The sequence below is a fragment of the Pseudophryne corroboree genome, chromosome 4, assembly GCF_028390025.1.
Source record: "Pseudophryne corroboree isolate aPseCor3 chromosome 4, aPseCor3.hap2, whole genome shotgun sequence".
In the NCBI taxonomy this organism is placed as follows: Eukaryota; Metazoa; Chordata; class Amphibia; order Anura; family Myobatrachidae; genus Pseudophryne; species Pseudophryne corroboree.
Genome location: NC_086447.1, coordinates 754,971,514 through 754,992,176, shown reverse-complemented (window position 1 = coordinate 754,992,176; position 20,663 = coordinate 754,971,514). Strand labels below are relative to the sequence as shown.

At 42.1% G+C, this 20,663-nt stretch overlaps 1 protein-coding gene across 1 annotated transcript in view; it reads right to left on the bottom strand.

Annotated features, from left to right (window-relative positions):
• The window catches only part of LOC134911749 (bifunctional protein GlmU-like), a 64,487-nt gene that overhangs the window by 2,756 nt on the left and 41,068 nt on the right, over window positions 1-20,663 (bottom strand). The window contains exon 3 of the mRNA XM_063919800.1: window positions 979-1,161. Coding sequence (XP_063775870.1) covers window positions 979-1,161 — 183 coding nt within the window. The remainder of the gene's footprint in view (window positions 1-978; window positions 1,162-20,663) is intronic.

Here is a 20,663-nt window from a genome sequence, read left to right as displayed (position 1 = left end):
GTCACATAGATTTTTGCAACTCGGCAAACGGCATATAGTCTATCTGCATTAAAGGGGATATCTATCAGACCTTCTAAAGAGAAGTGGAGAAGTTGCCCATAGCAACCAATCATATTGTAGCTATCGTTTATCAAGTACATTCTCTAAAATGATAACTAGAAGCTAATTGGTTGTAATGGGCAATCTCCCTCTTAGTTCTGTGCACGCAATTGCTGCCAACTTGTGCTCTGCTCTACATCGGCCCCACTATATATAGAATGTTTGAGGCCTATTTACTAAGCCTTGGAGAGAGATAAAGTGGACAGAGATAAAGTTGCAACCAGTCAGCTCCTGTCATTTTTCAAACACAGCCTGTAACATGGCAGTTAGGAGCGGATCGGCTGGTGCTTTATCTCTCTCCACTTTATCTCTCTCTCCAAAGCTTAGTACATAGGCTCCTATGTTTGTTAAATGAAAATATAAATATCATATTATCCATAATTTAAAACTATGGTTTGTCCATCAATACTTTTTCTTTGTATCACATTTACTTCATAAAATGACTTTCTTCTAGAGAAACATGAGTATAAACAGTGGGACATGAATGCGGTCCTAATATATTCCATGCAGGGCCATTATAATTCTATTCAGCAGGCAAATGTATGCCGGGTAATTGCGACTATGCTATGAGAGGTATTTCCTTTGTGACATAAGAAACATCCCACATATTTTACCATTTTAGCATTGCCAATGTGTTTAATTAAAGATTATATCAAATTAAAGATGACAGGATATGTTCAGGGGACAGGCATTTCATTCTCTGCTTTTCTTGAGAAAGACAGGACGAACAGATTTTAGTAACAGCTTGTAGTTTGGCACCTAAGCCTTATAATTACATAATTAGGAACAGTACACTTCTCTTGAAACACTCCACGGCCATCTTGCTCTATCTGTGCATGACTTAAACGGAGCCAGTACATCAGCAGACCTGTCAGGTACCTCATTGGTATTCACCGCGTCTGAATTAGCCAGTCTAAGTGTTGCTTTGGTGACGCTGCCCACACAAGTCATAACAAATGGCGCTCTGAGATTCTTCTCCTGCACAAATTTGAACAATGATGTGACTATTTCTTCTCCCGGTCCCAACCGCAGGGCATAAACTGAGAGAGAGCTCGGTCCTTCCTGAGTGAGACAATAAAAGAGGGATAATTGTTTCTATGTTTGACAGAGATGGGTATAACGAGTGCATATCACAGCAGCTAATTAGATGTGGCTGAATAGCATCATCTGATTCTGACACAAGCCGGCAACGTTCTAGAACACATTTTTATTCTATTTAACAAATTCACTTTTAATATTGCATACTGTATATTTATACAGGAGCACTTTAGGAACTTTTATGCAAAATTATATATATATATATAACGATACAACCCGGCACTCAAAGGGACAGCGTCACCTATAGATAACTTGCTGGGGTGCCCTCCATGAGAAAATGAATCCCAATATATCCAGAAAAAAGAGGCGGCACTCCCAGCGTTTTTTAAAGTGCAAGTGTTCTTGACTAAAGATTTTTTTGCACTTTAAAAAACGCTGTGAGTGCCGCCTCTTTTTTCTGGATATATATATATATATATATAGGAATCGCAGGTCCGGCACTCCATGCTTCAGGCTATAGCTGCGGCGGTGCCCTCACAGTGATGGGGTATAAATTGCAAATGTGCGGCACTCATACCAAATAATGAATACTTGAAACCGTGGTCAGGTTTGTATCATCAACGTTTCAATATTTTCTTATTGTCATCAGGATCATATATATATATATATATATATATATTATTTTTATTATTTATTTCTAATTATAGCATTATAGTTGCAATGCTAAAAGTGGACAGCTTAGAAACACCACTTCTGTGCTTATTAAATTACCCCTGCATAATAGAGCTACTGTACTAACAGCATTCACAAACTTACGGTACATGTAAAAGTGCTAGAGAAGATTTCTGAGATACATATGTTATCATAAGGAACCGGATGATCATTTTTATGCACCCAGCGAATGTCTCTTGTAGCCAGTAGTCTCATTCATGGACAAAGCAACCAGCACCTTTCTGCCTCTCTTTAGGAAAATGTGAGATAACAGAGGAAAATAGCTTATTCAACGGCATGCACTCAAATGGAAACATCAAAGTTGAACTATTAGAAGAATATTTTATATCTGTCGTTAGTCCTGATTCATAAATCCACAAATAAACAAGTGTTAAGCTGAAAGTGAGCATTGCCTCAAAGAAAGTTGGGTGTTGGTTGGCGGATGGGGCTTATTTTTTTCCATATATACCCTATATCATATGTATATGTATATATATATATATATATATATATATTTATATATATATATATACACAAACAAATATAAAGCCTATAAAACCACAGCACTCGCCACCGCAGAAGCGGGGTGCAATGTCTGCACTCGCCACTCATAGGGTGGGTTGCATGAAGCCTATGGCCACCTACTTAAATATATACAAACAGAAAATTCAGCACTCACCATAGCAAGCTCACTTATCCTCACAACATCAGTAAATAAATGATTGGGGTTTAATCTTTGGTTAACCCTTATTAACTGTGGTCACAAGCTTTTTCATGCACCCCTATGTAAACTCAATTGCTCTAAACCTGTGTCAGCTGTTCCTTAGTAATTTATCAGCCAGTGTCAGTGACTAGTGTACCTTTAAAAGCAATAAGTTATGTGGCAGGTAGGCATATTTGCAGTTATATTATGTGTGATACAGTTGCCAGGTTTTAATTTTTGAGACTCTGTGATAGTGTAGGACCTGCATGAAGGTGGGGTACCTTGGTGATCGGTTTGCAGGCTTCCGTGCATTGGCCCAATTCACTAACTAAACCTCCCATCATTCATTTATTTATGTTGTGAGGATAAATGAGCTTGCTATGGTGAGTGCTGAATTTTCTGTTAGTATATAAATATATATATATATATATATACACATATATATTTATACACAGGTATCCAAGCAAGATGACAAGTCATACCGCGAATGGCACTGCACACTAGAGCTGTTTCGATTTTTCAGTGATCCCGTGGTTCAGTGCTTGAACTGAGCAGCCAGATTACTTCAGGCAGCAGTCATAGTTGTCAGATAATAACCACACACGCGTGCCAATAAAGACCATCTTTCAACTTCTTCGGCTTACATTTACCAATATGTTTAAAAATGATCCTATTGATTTTCATAGGGTCATTATCAGGGACCACAGTCATTTTAGGGCTACAGAAGGGGGAATAATGATCCAATTGTCTGATTTTGCCTGTGATATCACATCATGTGTGGCTACCAGTAGCATGATAATCTATCAGCAATTCACACACAGAAGATGTGCTAATTTAACGTTATTGCATATCTTAAAATACTGTACATCCACCCTGTTACACAGACATAACTATGATCCTAATCCCTAGTGTGTGACTAGATTAAGTGAAACTGACAATAACTTCCTGAATCGTACTACAAAAACCAGCTGTAGATGTACTGTTTTTTAATTCCTTTATTAACTCCCAACTCTTAAGCGATATCACTGACCTTTCAAGAAACATACAATTACAAAATGCTCCTATGCTCCCTGAGTTGCTGGTGGTTGTGCAAAGTTGGGAATGAAGAAGATGGCATTTATTCAACAAAGCACATACAGTCCATTAGTAAGAGAATGGTGAATAGCTATCATTTGAAACTGATTTTTACAAAATTAACTGTTAAAAATAATTTTAAAAACCCCCATAAAAACAGACGTTTCCTGTACATTTCCTATTTTAAGAAATTTTTAATATCCTTGTTTTACATCTAGAAAAAAATCTGACCTTAGAAACAGCAGTATACTAACCTTAGAAACAGCAGTATACTAATCCAACTGTAGAACACTAAAACCTATTCCACTAGATTAAAAAAACAAAAACATTATTTTTAAAAAAGGCATCCAAGGCTGAGCAGGCTGCATCTGGTAGATAACTTTAATATCTAATATGAAATGGCAACCAGGGAAACGAGCTGTTTAGTACGTAATTAGATATGCGATAAGAATAAAAATAAATCTAGACGAACAGTTTGAAAAATGCTATGCAGATAAGATAAGCTTTTTTAGCATTAAGTTTTACCACCGCAGTGTTAATACTGGTGTATTCTCATAGCTCTGTAGCTCTGCTTGTGAGTTACCCCGCTGGGACATGGCGAATAAGTGTTGACTCATATTTTCCCTACCAAGACTACATCTCTGTGAATTTAGTTTCTCCAGATGATGCTGCATTTGTAGTCTGAACAATCCTATCTTGCTCTTCAGTTGCTAACCGTGGTCCTGAAAATTAAAACTTGACATGCAGTAAGCAGTATACTGTATTTCTTTAGCGAAGTGTTAATGGCCATACTGGTTCCCTTCCCTTAACTATCAAAATGTCTAGGGTCCAATGCAGTAACAATTTTTGTGCAGTTATTCTATGGTCAGAAAAATTATATTTATACAGATCCAACATATTCTGCAGTACTATAATACGCCATCATTTCCAAACATATAGGCAAATAATTACTAAATGATTACTGGAAAAACAAAAAAGGATGGTTATATGAAAATACACAGGAAATCTATGATCAGTAAACATATTTTAGTGTCTTTTGTTTTAGTGGTACATAAACCATGTAAAGTACTCTTTCTGGAGCACAGGAACTCTGTATAGAGTAGTTGTACTGTTGATTTCTTTTTCTTTTTTTTAACAATACACTATGTACAGTAGACTTTCCCATGTGCAGGAACTCTGCATACACTAGTTGTACTGTAAGCATATTTTTCTACAGTACACTTTCCTGTGTGCATCCCAGTGCATTAGCATGAAGCTTGCACTAAATAAAGTGCACTGACTACTTATCTTGATGAGGCGTATGGATTCTGTACATAGAGTCACATTGATTTCTTTCATCATCTTCCTAACACGGGCCTAATTCAGAGTTGATCTCAGCAGCAAATTTGTTAGCAGTTGGGCAAAACCATGTGCACTGCAGGGGGGGGGGCAGATATAACATGCGCAGAGAGAGTGGTCTTTACTATGGACATTACTTTTGGAAACTTACAGCCCATGTGCTGTAGACAAAAACATGTTTTGGGTAATACACATGAAGAATTACAAAGAATAATTATTATACACTGAACATCTATGCATCATGTATGGTGACTTCACATTGAATTCTAGGCATTACAAATTTAGCAAATATTGCCTATGCATAGTGATTACACTTACATGCACCTGCTGCACAGGAAGTGTCAAGTTCCTTGTGTAAATCCTCAGAGGTTAGGATGGAAATAGAATAGGTTCTATGTAACACTGTCCTTTACACTGGACTTGTTAATGTATTTCTCTGTATTTCAACAATACTTAATATGGAAAAGAACATTTACCGAAGGATAAAGATGAATATTTGAGAGACAGCTATACACATCGCTCATTTTGGCATTAGCTCATACTCAATAATAAATGGCACTATAACATTACTGCTAGGATACTGCACAGGGGAATAGACATACTTTTTTATATACTGTATATAAATAATGTAGATGCAATAATATAATTGTGATTTAGATTGTTTAAATTAACAATAGAGGATTTATACATTCTCACAAATAGTATGCAGTCCTGTCCTTCCTGCTACTTGTTTCATAGGAAGCTCTCCCATTGTTTTTTAAAAACGACAAATGTTTGTTTTAGAACTCTTGAGATGTATCAAAACTTCAATAGAAATAAACTGAAGAAGTTGCTTGTGAATCAGCTTGTAGCTGTCATTTACTTAACACAGTCTATGAAATGATAGAAATTGATTGGTTGCTATGGGCAACCCTTCCATTTTATCTCTCTCAAAGGTTTGATACATCTCCCCAAACAAACCATAAAGCTTCTACATACAGAGCCGTCTTAACAGCAGTGTAGGCCCCTGGGCACAGCAATGCACTGGGGCCCCTACCCACCCATCAGCGATAGGGGTGGGAGGTGCTATCAGCAGTAGCTTTGATGTCCCGCGGGGGGTAGGGGGGCTCTATCTTTCGCTCAGCATGTAGGACCTGGAGCAGTAATTTCTGCTAATTACTACTTTACTGCACAGATGGGGAGGGAAGAAGAACACTAAACTGTAGAATGAAGGGGCACTGGTACATGACTTCCAGGGCGGTAGGGGGTGTTTAATACACAGGGGTGGGGAGGATAGTGAAGTGGGCTTAATATTCATAATTTTCCGGGGGTCAGGGCAGCTTGCTTTACTGCAGATATCTCCAGTTCCTGGAAATAGATTTCAGATAGTCCCACCTTTCAGGAGGTACTGGGGACTTGGGGATCAGAGTTCAGGAGCCAGAGCAATCCACCAACGAAAATATAAAACTGCATATTATGCGTGTGGAGCTGTAGCAGGGACCAGCTGCTTGAAGGCTGATATCTCTGGTTCTGGGCATAGTAGAGACAAGCTGTCAGTGTCCACTGAAAGGGGAGAGTCTCAGCTTTTGGAGTATACCCTCAGAAAATCTCTAAGTTAGACAAAACTCGAGATATCTGGCTGGGAAGAGCAATTAACAGGCTTGGATGGGGACCACTGCTTTGAAGTCAGATATCTCCGGTTCCCCAGGGCCGATTTTCAAAAATCTGGTACCCCTGGAAAGAGTGGACCCTCAGCTATCAGTCTAGGGCCCTTTTACTCCTGGGGCCCTTGGGCAAGAGCCCATTGAGCCCATACGAAAAGACGGCCCTGTCTACATATAGACGTATAGGAACAGATGCAGAAGAGACACAAGTCAGCCACAATAGCTCCTGTATTGTTTGGAAATAAATGTGCATATTTACCCATATGTAGATTTTGCGTCTGCTTTCCTGATATCCGCCTCTCTCCACTCTAATCTGTCCTCCATGCCACTGCCCAGCTCATCTTTCTCTCCAAACATACTACGTCTTCCTCCCCTCTCCTACAAGCCGTACACTGGTTCCCCTTCCCCTTCAGACCCCAATTCAAGATTCTTGCCCTCACCCATTCCTCTCCCATTTACATCTCTGACCTTATCTCCTTTTGTACACCCTCTTCACTCCTCTAAAGACTGCCGTCTCTCCTGCCAACTGATTGCTTTCTCCCAGTGACTCCTCCAAGATTTCAGCCATGCTGCTCCCTACCTCTGGAATTCTCTCCCACTCTCTACCAGACTCTCCACCTCTCTAAAAAATTTCAAAAGGGCTTTCAAGACCCATTTCTTCACCAAACCCAGCAGTCTCTCATCCTAACCCTATGGGGTACATTTACTAAGCAATGATAAGAGTGGAGAAGTGAGCCAGTGGAGAAGTGCCCATGGCAACCAATCAGCACTGAAGTAACATCTATAATTTGCATACTATAAAATTATACAGAGATGCTGATTGGTTGATGGGGAAATTTCTCCACTGGCCCACTTCTCCGTTCTTATCACTGCTTAGTAAATGTACTCCTATGTCCCTTGCTCACTGTCATCTGTGTCACCCATGTCTGTCTGCCCCTCCCCTTTAGATTGTAAGATCTCATGAGCAGTGCACTCTTCCCTCACGCACTTTGGCTTCTCTACTAAGACCATCATATACTCCATGTTCCCTTCACTGGCACCTAACCATTGGTTTCTGCCACCACGCTGCTTATGTAAGTGCTATGACCACTGATGCAGAAATGCTTATATACCATGTACTTGTTTTGACTTGTCTTGTACTGTAATCCACTGTTTTCTTGTGTGCTCATGTATATAGTATATTTACTTTGTTAGGTGCTGCGGAACCCTTGTGGCACTATATAAATAAAGGATAATAACAATAATCTCCCAGGTCGGGCCTCCCTATCCATAATGCTTGGTTTTATAGTCATCATCATTATCAGAACATGCTTGCACCAACTCAGTCCCTGGTACAAATGATTTATATGAAAACAGGTGTAATTGTGCATGCACACAACTCCACATATAGGGGGTAATTCAGACCTGATCGTAGATGTGCGAAAAAATGCACATCTACGATCAAATTCTTAGACATGTGGGGGTATGCTCAGAACAGGGCATGTCAACCCCGCATTCCGGATCCAGCCCCCCCTCCCCCCACAGACATGCGAGAGAATCGCACAGAAGGTATGCTTTTGCATGTTTCGAGTAGCCCTCTGCCTATGCAGCCTAGTTGCGAAGACAGGCGGCTACCCGCTATGTTTTGTGTTGCAGCGGCTGCATGTGACGTCACAGAGTCGCCGAGACCCGCCCCGCAAACACATCTGTGTTGTCTGTACCACGCCTCCCCGATGCAGAGTCGATGCCCCTTTAATGCCACAGCCATGCCCCTTCCCGCCCCTCGAACGCCTCTACCTGTCAATCAGACAGAGGCAATTGCTAAAGTGAGATGCCATCGCATCTCACTGTGTGTGCACACACAGTGCACACTGCACCGGGATTCAGCCTGCGAGCGCTTCCGCAGCATCGTCCAGTTCTGAATCAGACCCATAATTCTGTCAATGTGCTCTCTCTGAACTTTGCCTATATATGAACGCCGTACAACCACTCAGTTATGCCCCTCCAATCACAAGCAGTTGTAAATGAGTTGCTTACAACACTATATCACTTGTACTTGCGTCTCATCCACTCCTCTCTGTAGCATGCACAGTGCAAAAACATGCAAAATATGTTCACCAAATCATCTTGGCTTCAGCCATGTATTGAGCAAAAAAATAATCAGGCATGGCACATTTCATTTTCCTTCATTATTCACTGTTTTGTATGTCAGATAACAGAAATGCGACAATCATTCATATAACCATGTGTTACAACAGTGGTATGTAGAAAATCATATCTAAAGGAAGAGCACGTTGATCCTTTAGCTAGATGGGCTTCAGCAGTAGAACATCACACTCCTGATAACTAAGGGCCTGATTCAGACCTGCGATCAGATAACTGCCGCCCATAGAGAGTGAAAAACCGCCCCGCGCAAGTGTGCGAATGCATGTGTACACCGAGCGAAAACTTCACCAGACAGCGGACAGCTGCAAATAATTTCACAACTCACTCGCCATCGAATGACTTTTCTAGTCTGTGCGTAACCCAGGACTTACTCCTACAGTGCGATACAGACAGGCTGATCGGGGCTGGAGCTGACGTCACACACCCTTACAGAAAACGCTTTGGAATGCCTGCGATTCCTTGACACTCCCAGAAAACGGTCAGTTACCACCCACAAACGTTCTCATCCTGTCAATCACCTTACGAACACCTAACGATCAGAATTTTCGCACCATCCTGTCGCTGTCTGGCATCGCGCCTGTGCATTGCAGTGCATACGCATGCGCAGTCATTAAAAAATCAGCCACTGTGCGATTTCGCACAACAGCAATCAGGTCTGAATCGGGCCCTAAGAACTGAACATTGAGACTAAAATGGGCACATGTTCTCCAAAACAAACAGTTGAGATTGGAAAAATGTCTGGTCTGAAAAATATTGATTTCTGTTGCTACCTGCAGGTGACTGGGTCAGAATTTGGCATAAACATGAATCCATCCTGCTTTGGTGTCAATGGTTCATGCTAGAAATTCATGGTGATATAATGGTGTGGGCAATGTTTTTGTGGCACACATCATTCAACTTAGTACCAACTAGTCATCATTTAAATACCATAGCCTACCTCAATATTGTTGCTGACCATGTGCATCTCTTAATAGCCACAATCTACCCATCTTCTAATGGGTACTTTCATCAGGATATTACACCTTGGGATACATTTACTTAGGAGTGGGTGTCAAAAAGAGTTTTAAAATGGCAACAAAAATAAAATGGTAAACTAAACTAATCTTATTGACTGTTAACATTGGTAAAAGCCTCTGCTTTGACAACACAGGGGGTAATTCCAAGTTGATCGCAGCAGGATTTTTGATAGCAATTGGGCAAAACCATGTGCACTGCAGGGGAGGCAGATATAACATGTGCAGAAAGAGTTAGATTTGGGTGGGTTATTTTATTTCTGTGCAGGGTAAATACTGGCTGCTTTATTTTTATACTGCAAATTAGATTGCAGATTGAACACACCCCACCCAAATCTAACTCTCTCTGCACATGTTATATCTGCCTCCCCTGCAGTGCACATGGTTTTGCCCAATTGCTAACAAAAATCCTGCTGCGATCAACTTGGAATTACCCCCACAGTTCTTAGTAAATGTACTCGCATGTCTCAAAGCACACGTCATTTCAAGTTGGTCCCACAAACATGACAATGAGTTCAGTGTACTCCAATGGACTCCACAGTCATCAGTTCTCAACCTAAAGAACGCCTTTGGATATGGCAGTAGAGAGCCTGGCTGGGCCCGGCCCAGGCACTTTTCAAGGGACATGGCCTGATCGGGGTAGGCGTGGCCATGCACCCTTAGAAAAAAATACAGAATTTTTTTTATTTAAAGCGCCTCCCTGGCTACACTGCAGCCCAGAACACAGCAGCATGAACTCAGCTGATGGCTGCTGTGTACTGGGATGAGGAGAAGAGCTGAAGCTTCTGCTGCCAAGTAAGGGTACGGATCTGGGCCCTCACTGCGCCCCTCCATCAGACCTGGGTCCAGGTAATTAGTACCCACTCACCTCCTAACCCCACCCAGCCCCCTCTGGGCACCACTGCCTTTGGAATATGGGGAACGGAAGATTTGCAGCATGGATGGGACTAATCTGCAGTAACTGCATGATGCTATTATGTCAACATGGACCAGAATCTCTACAAAATGTTCCCAGTACCTATTTGAATCTGACAGGAGATTACAATCATCCACAATAAGATTTCTATAATGTACACTTGTATTCATATTAGAAAATCATTTCTATATCATTGTAACCAGGGTGCAGAGACATTTATTTCCCAGTGTAGTGAGGGCATTTGTCATGTTCTAAAGCCAGTTAAACGATGCATAATAGGCAATAAAATGCATGTAAAGCATCTCCTCATTTACAATCTATTTAACCATTCCACGTACAAGTGCCATTTGTTTCAAAATGTTAAAATAAATAGATACTTGCTGTCTCTTCCATCTCTTTGCTCTGTCTTTTACTGCTGCCTGTCTCACCCATGCAGTTAGCAATCCATAACTAAATTAGATACACTGAATATGTTTTAATGGGATTTGTTCTAATTGGCAGCTGAAAGTCTATAGCTTTAGTGACATTTAGTGGCATACATGCAGTCTCATGAGGGAGCCTTAATTGTTCCTTGCTGACAGTGTACGTAAGCAGCAGTAACAGCCTTTTTTACAAGACTTTTAAGGGACAAGCCAAATAAATCATTATTACAGATGTAACAAAAGTAGAATTTGGGCACAGAACATTTTAGATGGAGAAAATACTCACAGGCTCAATTAAAGCAATTGGTTCAAGGTGGATCAGGCTCTTAAAAATATAACGTTGTTTTAAATATACGTGTTAGAGCCTGGTACGAGACTACAGTAATTGGTCCGTGAAGAATCAAAGTGATTATTTAAAATACATCAGCTGCTGGATATAATAAATAGATAAACATATCAAGGTCACTAATGTGTAAATCACATCAAGATTCATTAGGGGGTTATTCATAGTTGTGAGCAAACCAAAAAAGTTAGCAATTGGGCAAAACCATGGGGGTCATTCCGAGTTGATCGCTCGCTGCCGTTTTTCGCAGCATAGAGATCAGGCTAAAAACCAGCTGTTCTGCGCATGCATACAGGCCGCAGTACGCACGCTCCAAGTAATTTCACACAAAACTAAGCAATTTTACACCACAGGGGCGAGCAACGCTTTTCAGTCGCTCTGCTGATCGGTGTGTGATTGACAGGAAGTGGGTGTTTCTGGGTGGAAACTGAGCGTTTTCCGGGAGTGTGCTAAAAAACGCAGGCGTGTCAGGCTAAAACGCAGGAGTGGCTGGGGAAACAAGGAAGTGGCTGGCTGAACGCAGGGCGTGTTTGTGACGTCAAAGCAGGAACTAAATGGACTGAGGTGATCGCAATCTAGGAGTAGGTCTGGAGCTACTCAGAAACTGCAGGAAAAGATTTTCGAGCAGTTCTGCTAATCTTTCGTTCGCTATTCTGCTAAGCTAAGATACACTCCCAGAGGGCGGCGGCCTAGTGTGTGCACTGTTGCTAAAAGCAGCTAACGAGCGATCAACTCGGAATGAGGGCCCATGTGCACTGCAGGTGGGGCAGATATAACATGTGCAGAGTGAGTTAGATTTGGGTGAGTTATATTGTTTCTGTGCAGGGTAAATACTGGTTGCTTTATTTTTACACTGCAATTTAGATTTCAGTTTGAACACATCCCACGCAAATCTAACTCTCTCCGCACATGTTATATCTGCCCCACCTGCAGTGTTAACTTCTTTGGTTTGCTAACTACTCTGAATAACTTCCATAGTTTCATCTACACTGAGGCTAATTCAGACCTGATCGCTGCTGTGCGTTTTCGCACAGCGGGCAATCAGGTCTAAACTGCGCATGCGCCGCAGTGCGCATGTGCATGCAAGAGATGCTATCGGCATCTCTGCCCAGCTATCGCCTCTACCTGATTGACAGGCAGAGGTGTTTGCTGGACGGGAGGGGTGGGCCGGCAGTGTTTGGCCGTGGTCCGGACAACGCAAGCATGCCAGGACTGTGCGCGGGATGCGACAAGTAGCTCTCTGCCAGCGCACAGGAACTACGCAGGTAGAGAGCTACTTGTCAAGTACAAAAGCACTGCCACTGTGTGATGCTTTTGCATCTGTGCAGGGGGGGTTGGGTAGTGCCTGACATGCAGGGCGGACTAGTCCCCCCGCATGTCAGAGTAAATGATTCTAGATGTGCCAAATTTAACACATCTACGATCAACTCTGAATTATCCCCATAGAACCATACTGTATAGTTGTTTGTCTCTTGTCAAAGTAATCAACCCATCATGAGCCCCCATAGAGCATTACTTCATGATACCTCCGCAAACACTCAAAATACAATCTTGCACTATAACAATTTGTACTAACAATTCAAGCTGTAATGGTCTGTTGGCAGCAGTGGCAGGCAACAGGGATTGTGATCTCCTATATAAGAAAGCAAGAAACAAGACAAGTGAGGATCACTTTGCTGGGGCTGCAGGCAAAAGGACAGATGTACAAAGCCTTGAACAGTGATAAAGTGGACGGAGATAAAGTACCAACCAATCAGCTCCTAACTGTCACTTTTCAAACACAGCCTATAACAGGGCAGTTAGGAGCGGATTGGCTGGTACTTTATCTGTCTCCACAAAGTCTGCATGGCCGATGGCAGCCCGTGGACCGCCTGTTGCCCATTACTGTATCAGCTGTTCTGGTTCTTGTACTGTACTGAACTCTGCTTTGATTCTGCGGTGCCATACATAATTATAGCACTAGTAGGAGGAAGCTGAGGAAAGAAACCACCAGGGACTGGTAGATACATTTATTTGGCTACAGATATGGGTTTGCATATTAAAAGTGGATAAAAGGAGGTGCCAGTTTGAGAGGCACTGATTATCATAATTGTTAATAATTCACTTTAATTAAAATCCTTGTTACTAGAATTCAGCAGCAGCAGAGATATATCCGAAAATAAAATAATGTGACAATACCAATAAATACATTAATCCACAATGGACACAACATGTAGATAACAATTATTTGCTTATGTGCCCCCGCCTATCCTCGTGGCTTCTTATAACTGAAAAATGCACAAGCAAGCAGCTCTTAGGTGGGTACACACTATTAGATATATCTGCAGATCAATTGATCTGCAGATATATCTATGTACGGATCGGGCAGTGTGCTGTGCATACACACAGCCCGATCCGTCGGGGGACTGACGTCATGAACTGGGCGGGCGGGCGCGGGCAGTTCACCTGTCAATCACCGCCGGCCGCCGCAGCATGTGTACGGGCGGTCGGACGACCGCCCCGTACACACACAGCGACGCGCCAATATATCGTTAGATATATTGGCTGTCGGCTGTGCTGCGCGGCCGACGCGATACGTCTGTGAACGACGGAGTTCACAGACGTATCGCCCGTACACACTGGCCGACGGTCCCGCGATGTATCGGCCGTTCAAGAGAACGGCCGATACATCGACCAGTGTGTACGGGCCTTTATAAACCATGGGCATGATTCAGAGATGGACATCCGCTGCATCGGCTGTCTGAAGCATAAGCAGCAGGAGGCAATTTGTGTAAATAGATGCCTCCTGCATGCTTGTGGGATCCGCTGCGGCATCTGAAGAGACAGCATTGGATCACTTGCATGAACATCGCCCATCTGTGTAACCCTCAGGTTCTGCAGGATGGCCGGGCTGTTCCCGATGCCGGTGCCAGGAAACCTGCATCCGAAGACGCAGACCGCGGGATCGGCACTCCCAGAAAACGGGAGAGACAAGTCCCCCTTTTTGGGCACCCTGGCTAGCTCCTAACAGAGACAGCCTGTCAATCATGCTGTGGAAGGATGGGTCCTGCACATGCATAGACACTCCACAATCGGAGATGTATATAAACCACCAGGTTTACGTATACAACGAATCAGGACCTATGTTGTTAATAGTGTTCATGGATCACATCATTTAAAATGTAAACACACAGGGAAGACTGCTGATAAAGCTTGTAGACTGCAATGTATGTCAGTGTGGCTATGGGTACAAATGGAGCAGCCACGCTGTCGGTAAGCCGGTGGTCGGTCTACCGGCGCCGGGATGCTGGTCGCCGGGAGCCCGACCGCCGGCCAGCCGTAGTGAACCCGTCTATACAGGTGCAAAGAGGCCATTGTACATTACAATGGAAAATACTCCATTGTAGTGCACCAGCATGAATGTATAAAGAATCCAGAAATAAGGGCCTTATACATTTGTTCTATTGACTTCTAGTTGCAGTAAAATGTATATACTTAGTATGCTCTTGGGCTATCTTTTCTACTTTAGCCAGTCTATGTCCCATCTTCTGCATTCAAAGGTGGCCATGTGTACTGGACACCCATCTCTCCATACAAATGAACGTTACCTGTAAGCTTTTAGCTCTCTCCTGTTTAGCTGACACACACTGACTGAGAATAATGGAAATAATACCAGTGTGTACATATATACAATGTTTGTACAGTACACGGCCTATTAATGTGGATCATCTTTACAACAATTAAGTACTATATTTTTGATAGAACTTTTCTCCCAATATGAATCAAAGTGCTTTGCATTAAAAAAAAAAACACAAGATACAAAATAAGCTTAACAGAAAGCATAAGTAATCATTTGGATAACTTTTTCAGGAACTGAAAGGAACATTAAGGTAATGCTAAGTAAACAGGAAAGCCGTGAGTCTGTTTTTGAAGGTGTCTAGAATAGAGACCTCTCAAATTATGCAAGGAAGCGTATTCCATAGAGTCGGAGCTGCAAAGCTTAAAACTCAACCCCCAAATGAATTAATGGAGATTCTAGTACTGTCTAGTCCTTCATTTACATACCACAGTAAGCAAATGGGGCATTAGACCCAGGTTATGTAGGAATTAAAAGTCAGTAAGCCAATCATGAAATAGATTTGCTACCTTACAGGCAGCCAGTCCGGGAGTAGAGAATGGCTGTTATGCAGCTGGAATGGGGCTGGTTTTGTACCATCTGTAAGCGGTGCAATTCTTTTGCTGGGAGACCCGGGTAGAGGGCACTAAAGCTGGGTACACACCTTGTCGACTCTGTTGGTGGATTCACTATTGTGCCGACAGAGTTGCAGATGCAAGTAAGCATATACATTTACAGATCAGATGGTTGATATGTTGTTCTGATGTCACAGCTGAGTGGGGCGTCAGCCCCGGTAGCAAGTGTATGGGCAATCAGCGGACCGCCCATACACACAGACAGATGGGCCAATATATCTTCAGATATATTGGCCATTGGCTATGCTGCACAGCCAATGCGATAAGTCTGTGAAGGATATCATTCACAGATATATCGGTGGTACACACCCACCGACCGCCTTGCCTTATCAGCCATTTGCTCAAATGGTCAATATATTGCCTAATGTGTACCCAGCATAAGACTGATGATACAAATGCATGTATATGTCATTCTAGCTATGTACCTGGCTATACAGGAAGGCGGATTTGATTGTGGCTGATATCTGATGTTTAAATGTCAACCCAGGACAACACCCAGTTTATGCAAATGTCCAGTGTTTTCTAATTCTGAACCCCCGAACATAAGTGCAGTTAGTTGGCTAAGCTGTATTCTTGTCCTTTGATAGCGAGCTTCTATCACGAGGGCCTCTGTTTGAGATTCAGTCACAGCCAACTGGCACTCATTCACTCATGGAGCCTAGCAAGACAGCCATTTAGGGCTGGTATTGGGTTCTGGTAAGACATCTGATTATTTCCCCCAGTGGTAGCATGTATATTGCCAAAAGCATGGAAGTTAGTATAGAACCCTGTGGAACACTCCATGGCGGTGGTACTGATTATGATGAGTATACTCCAGAAGAATCTCTCTGTGATCTGCCACAAGAAATTATGTGAACCAGCTAAGGACTGTGCCATCTAGTCCACAGACATTTTTTGTTCAAGGGAGATTAAATAGTTTTTTTAATCAATTCTGTGTGTGATATAAAAAATATAATTTTAAAGATAGCCCACTCAGATTTTCTATGACTCTTCCCAGATTCACTGTCAGTTGGATCTAAAGGGAACTGATTTGTTTTACACTGGAATGAGAGAAAGAGAGAGAGAGAGAGAGAGAGAAGGGTGAGGGAGAGGGGAAGATAGAGAGGATGAGGGGATATGGGAGGGACAGGGGGTGGAGGGGAAGGAAGGTGTGGGACAGGGAGTGGGAGGGGGGATGTTGGATCAATGTAATTAGTGGAGAAATTATGCTATGGTATAGTTTTCTGTTTTCCTGTTATGCTTTTAGAATATGTGCTACAATATCCCACAAAAAAACAAGCCCCAACGAGCTGTTAATAAAATTATTCTTGGTTGAACCATCAAATCGGACATGTGGTCTTTTACAAATAATTCATTACCAACAATATTTGTACAAATATGAAGCCTGAGTGATAGAGTTCCTTCAACTCTAGAGAGACACCAACTGTGACTCTGTATAGATAGTGATAGAAAGTGAACACTGAGGCTCAATCACAAAGAAATGGGAAAAGTTTACTGATGAAAGGACCACTGAAAATGATTTTATATTGCTCGGAATTATGTAATTGTCCTGAAAAAGTATTTGCTAACTTAGTATTGTCACTTAAACCGTCCTTTCGATCTGTACATTGTATGGAAAATCAGATATCACTTTTTCTTGTACTTACCAGAATATTTCACTCAAATTCCTTCCACCTATTATCCTCAAATACATACTTTTAAAGAAAGATAGAGATATGACAGAGGGAAGTCTTATATCATCAAGTGCTCAATGGACACAGACTTAACACATTATCTGTTCAATGTTCAGGCTTCAAACTTGTGACAAGCAATTAATCTCAGAGCAGTCTCGGCTGCAGACAATGCTAAGCAAGGCTGTATCACATCCCAGACTGTAGACCAGTGGACATTGTATGGTCCTTGCATTCAGGACCACAGAAATTTCATATTGCATTTTTTTCCCATATTTATTTTTTTGTTTTCGCCATCTCAGGCCAATGAACATTCATTACACCATAATATTAAATTCATTATATTTGACCAGTTACATTAAATAAGATTATTTGATGCACCTATATTGATACAAATCGAGGAAGCAATCTCAGGTAACAAGTATGACAGAGGCAGTATAAAATGCATTTTTTTCCTGATGCATAAATTAAAATGTGTGCTTTGAACATTGCTGAGAGGTACTACAATTTTCTGGTTGCAGTGTAGCTGCTTGCAGAATGACTAGACACAGCTGCACACTGAACATCCAGTTTCACAGTTCTTGAAAATGATTTCTTATACAGTAGGAAGCATTCTCTTATACAATGCGACTTAAAGCTGGGAACACATCAGACGATGTGTACCCAGCACGACATTGGCGGGACTCGGCGAGGTGCGGCACACTTGCCGATGATGGCATACACACTTGCCGATGCCGGCAGTGACTCCAGATTGAGCTTAATGCAGGTTCAATGGGCAAAGTCAAAATCGTCAGCAATATATTGGGTACACATTGGACGATTTTAACAATTTGTCAGTCTGATCTGTCAGAATCGGGCAAATCATTAAAAAAATCTTCAAATGTGCACCCAGCTTTAGGGACTATGTTATCACGATTACACTCATTTTTCCCTGCTGTAAACAGAACAGAACTGGGAACTATTTTTTGAATCTAGCAATTATAGTAGACGACAAGGTATCAATTATTGCTATTGATGGCACAAGCAGAGATCAGGATTTTCTTTCACACGAACACAACATTATGAAAATGTATGTGAAAGCTTGTAAACTAAATCAGCAACAGACTATAATATCACACTTAGTCATTCACATCTCTGATTTCAAGGCTAGCCAAATATAGCACTATACGCTGGTAGAGATGTTTCTAAGTTTGAAATGATTCAAAATTCAATCACACATCACTGATCAACCTGGATGTTCATCTTGCGCGAACCCAATTTAGACTTGCAGTTCTGCATTTGTTACTCTGCGTTTACAGATAGCCATTTTCAGTACATTTGTCATTTTTCAACAAGGTTTGAGTTTGACATATCTTGTTAAAATTAGTGGGGAATTTTGTGTTCATTATAAAGAAAAACGAAATCAAATATTTAATGAATGTAAAGTAGTTCTTTAAAAAAAAAGACTTAAACGCCAACTGCTAGCAGTGTTATGGCTGTTTGCCATTTAAGGTTCACTGTTTGCAGTCAAGGTTCGCCGAACCTTGAAAATGGTTTATTCAATCTGCAGGTAAGAGGGTTCATGTGAAAGTCTGTCATGGATGTTCTGCCATGTCTACTACAGGAGAAGTAAGTACAGTAAGACCATTCTTATTAGAGATGTGTGCTCAGTTCTCCTGAAATCTGAAACTTCCAGAATTTTGTGGATCCAAGCTGAACCAAAACCTGGTCCGGATCTCCCAAGGAGATCCAATCTGAACCGAGTCACAGTTTGTATCTTTCCACAGTTTTGAATTCGAATTTTAAATCCACATTTTCAGGTTCTGGATTGCATGAATTCCATGATTTTAGCTGTTTTTAATTTATAGGGTTTTTCTTTTATCGATAGTTATCGATTTTTTGTTGATTTTAAACCAAACCAAAATACCAATTTCGAACTAAAACACTAAACACTAAACACTAAAACACTGTGGATGAAATTAGAACCAAAACACAGGAGGTCGTCCATCTGTAATTTTTATCAGTACAATGATGGAGGACTGCAAAGACAATTAGGTACTGGAAAGGATCCCCACTTTCTGTCACCATGTGCTTCCTCCTCTCCCATCCATTCCCAGAACTCAGGGTCGTACTGGCACACAGGGGTACAGAAGAAGCACCCAATGGGCCCCACTCCCTGGGGAACCCACCTCCTCCTCATTATCAGGTTCCAGACTGTGCATTTGAATTATACATGATACATAGATATGTTACCTTATTCTATACAGAACTATGCTGTATTTTTACAGTGCATTGCTGTTATTAAACTGGTAACATTACCATGCATGCATTAGCATTATTTATATATATATATATATATATATATATATATATATATATATATTAGAGATGAGCGGGTTTGGTTCGCTGAGAACCGAACCCCCCGAACTTCAGTACCTGAGCCCGGATCTGAGTCAGGCTCGGGTTTTCCCGCCTGACTCGGAAACCAGAACGAGGCAAAGCGTCATCATCCCGCTGTCGGACTCTTGCGGGGTTTGGATTCCATATAAGAAGCCGCGCGTCGCTGCCATTTTCACTGCGGCATTGGAGGGTGTAGAGAGAGGACGTGTCTCTGTCCTCAGTGTCCTGCATCAGTTCAGTGGTAGTGTCTTGTGCTGCATCAGTCCAGTCACAGTGGTTGTGTCCTCTGCTGCCATATGTCTAGTGCTGCTGTATAAGTCCAGTCCAGTGATCCTGTGTTGTGCTGCATCAGTCCAGTGGTGGTTTCTAGTGCTGCATCAGTCCAGTCACAGTGGTTGTGTCCTCTGCTGCCATATGTCTAGTGCTGCTGTATAAGTCCAGTCCAGTGATCCTGTGTTGTGCTGCATCAGTCCAGTGGTGGTTTCTAGTGCTGCATCAGTCCAGTCACAGTGGTGGTGTCCTCTGCTGCCATATGTCCAGTGCTGCTGTATAAGTCCAGTCGAGTGATGCTGTGTTATGCTGCATCAGTTCAGTGGTGGTGTATTGTGCTGCATCAGTCCAGTCACAGTGGTGGTGTCCTCTGCTGCCATATGTCCAGTGCTGCTGTATAAGTCCAGTCCGTTGCAGTGGTGCTGTGTTGTCCTACATCAGTCCAGTGGTGGTGTCTTGTGCTGCATCAGTCCAGTCACAGTGGTGGTGTCTTCTGCTGCCATATGTCCAGTGCTGCTGTATAAATCCAGTCCATTGCAGTGGTGCTGTGTTATCCGGCTTCAGTCCAGTGGTGGTGTCCCTGTGCTGCCGTATATGTCCAGTGATACTGCCGTATATGTCCAGTGATATTGCCATATATGTCCAGCGGTACTGTCATATAAATCCAGT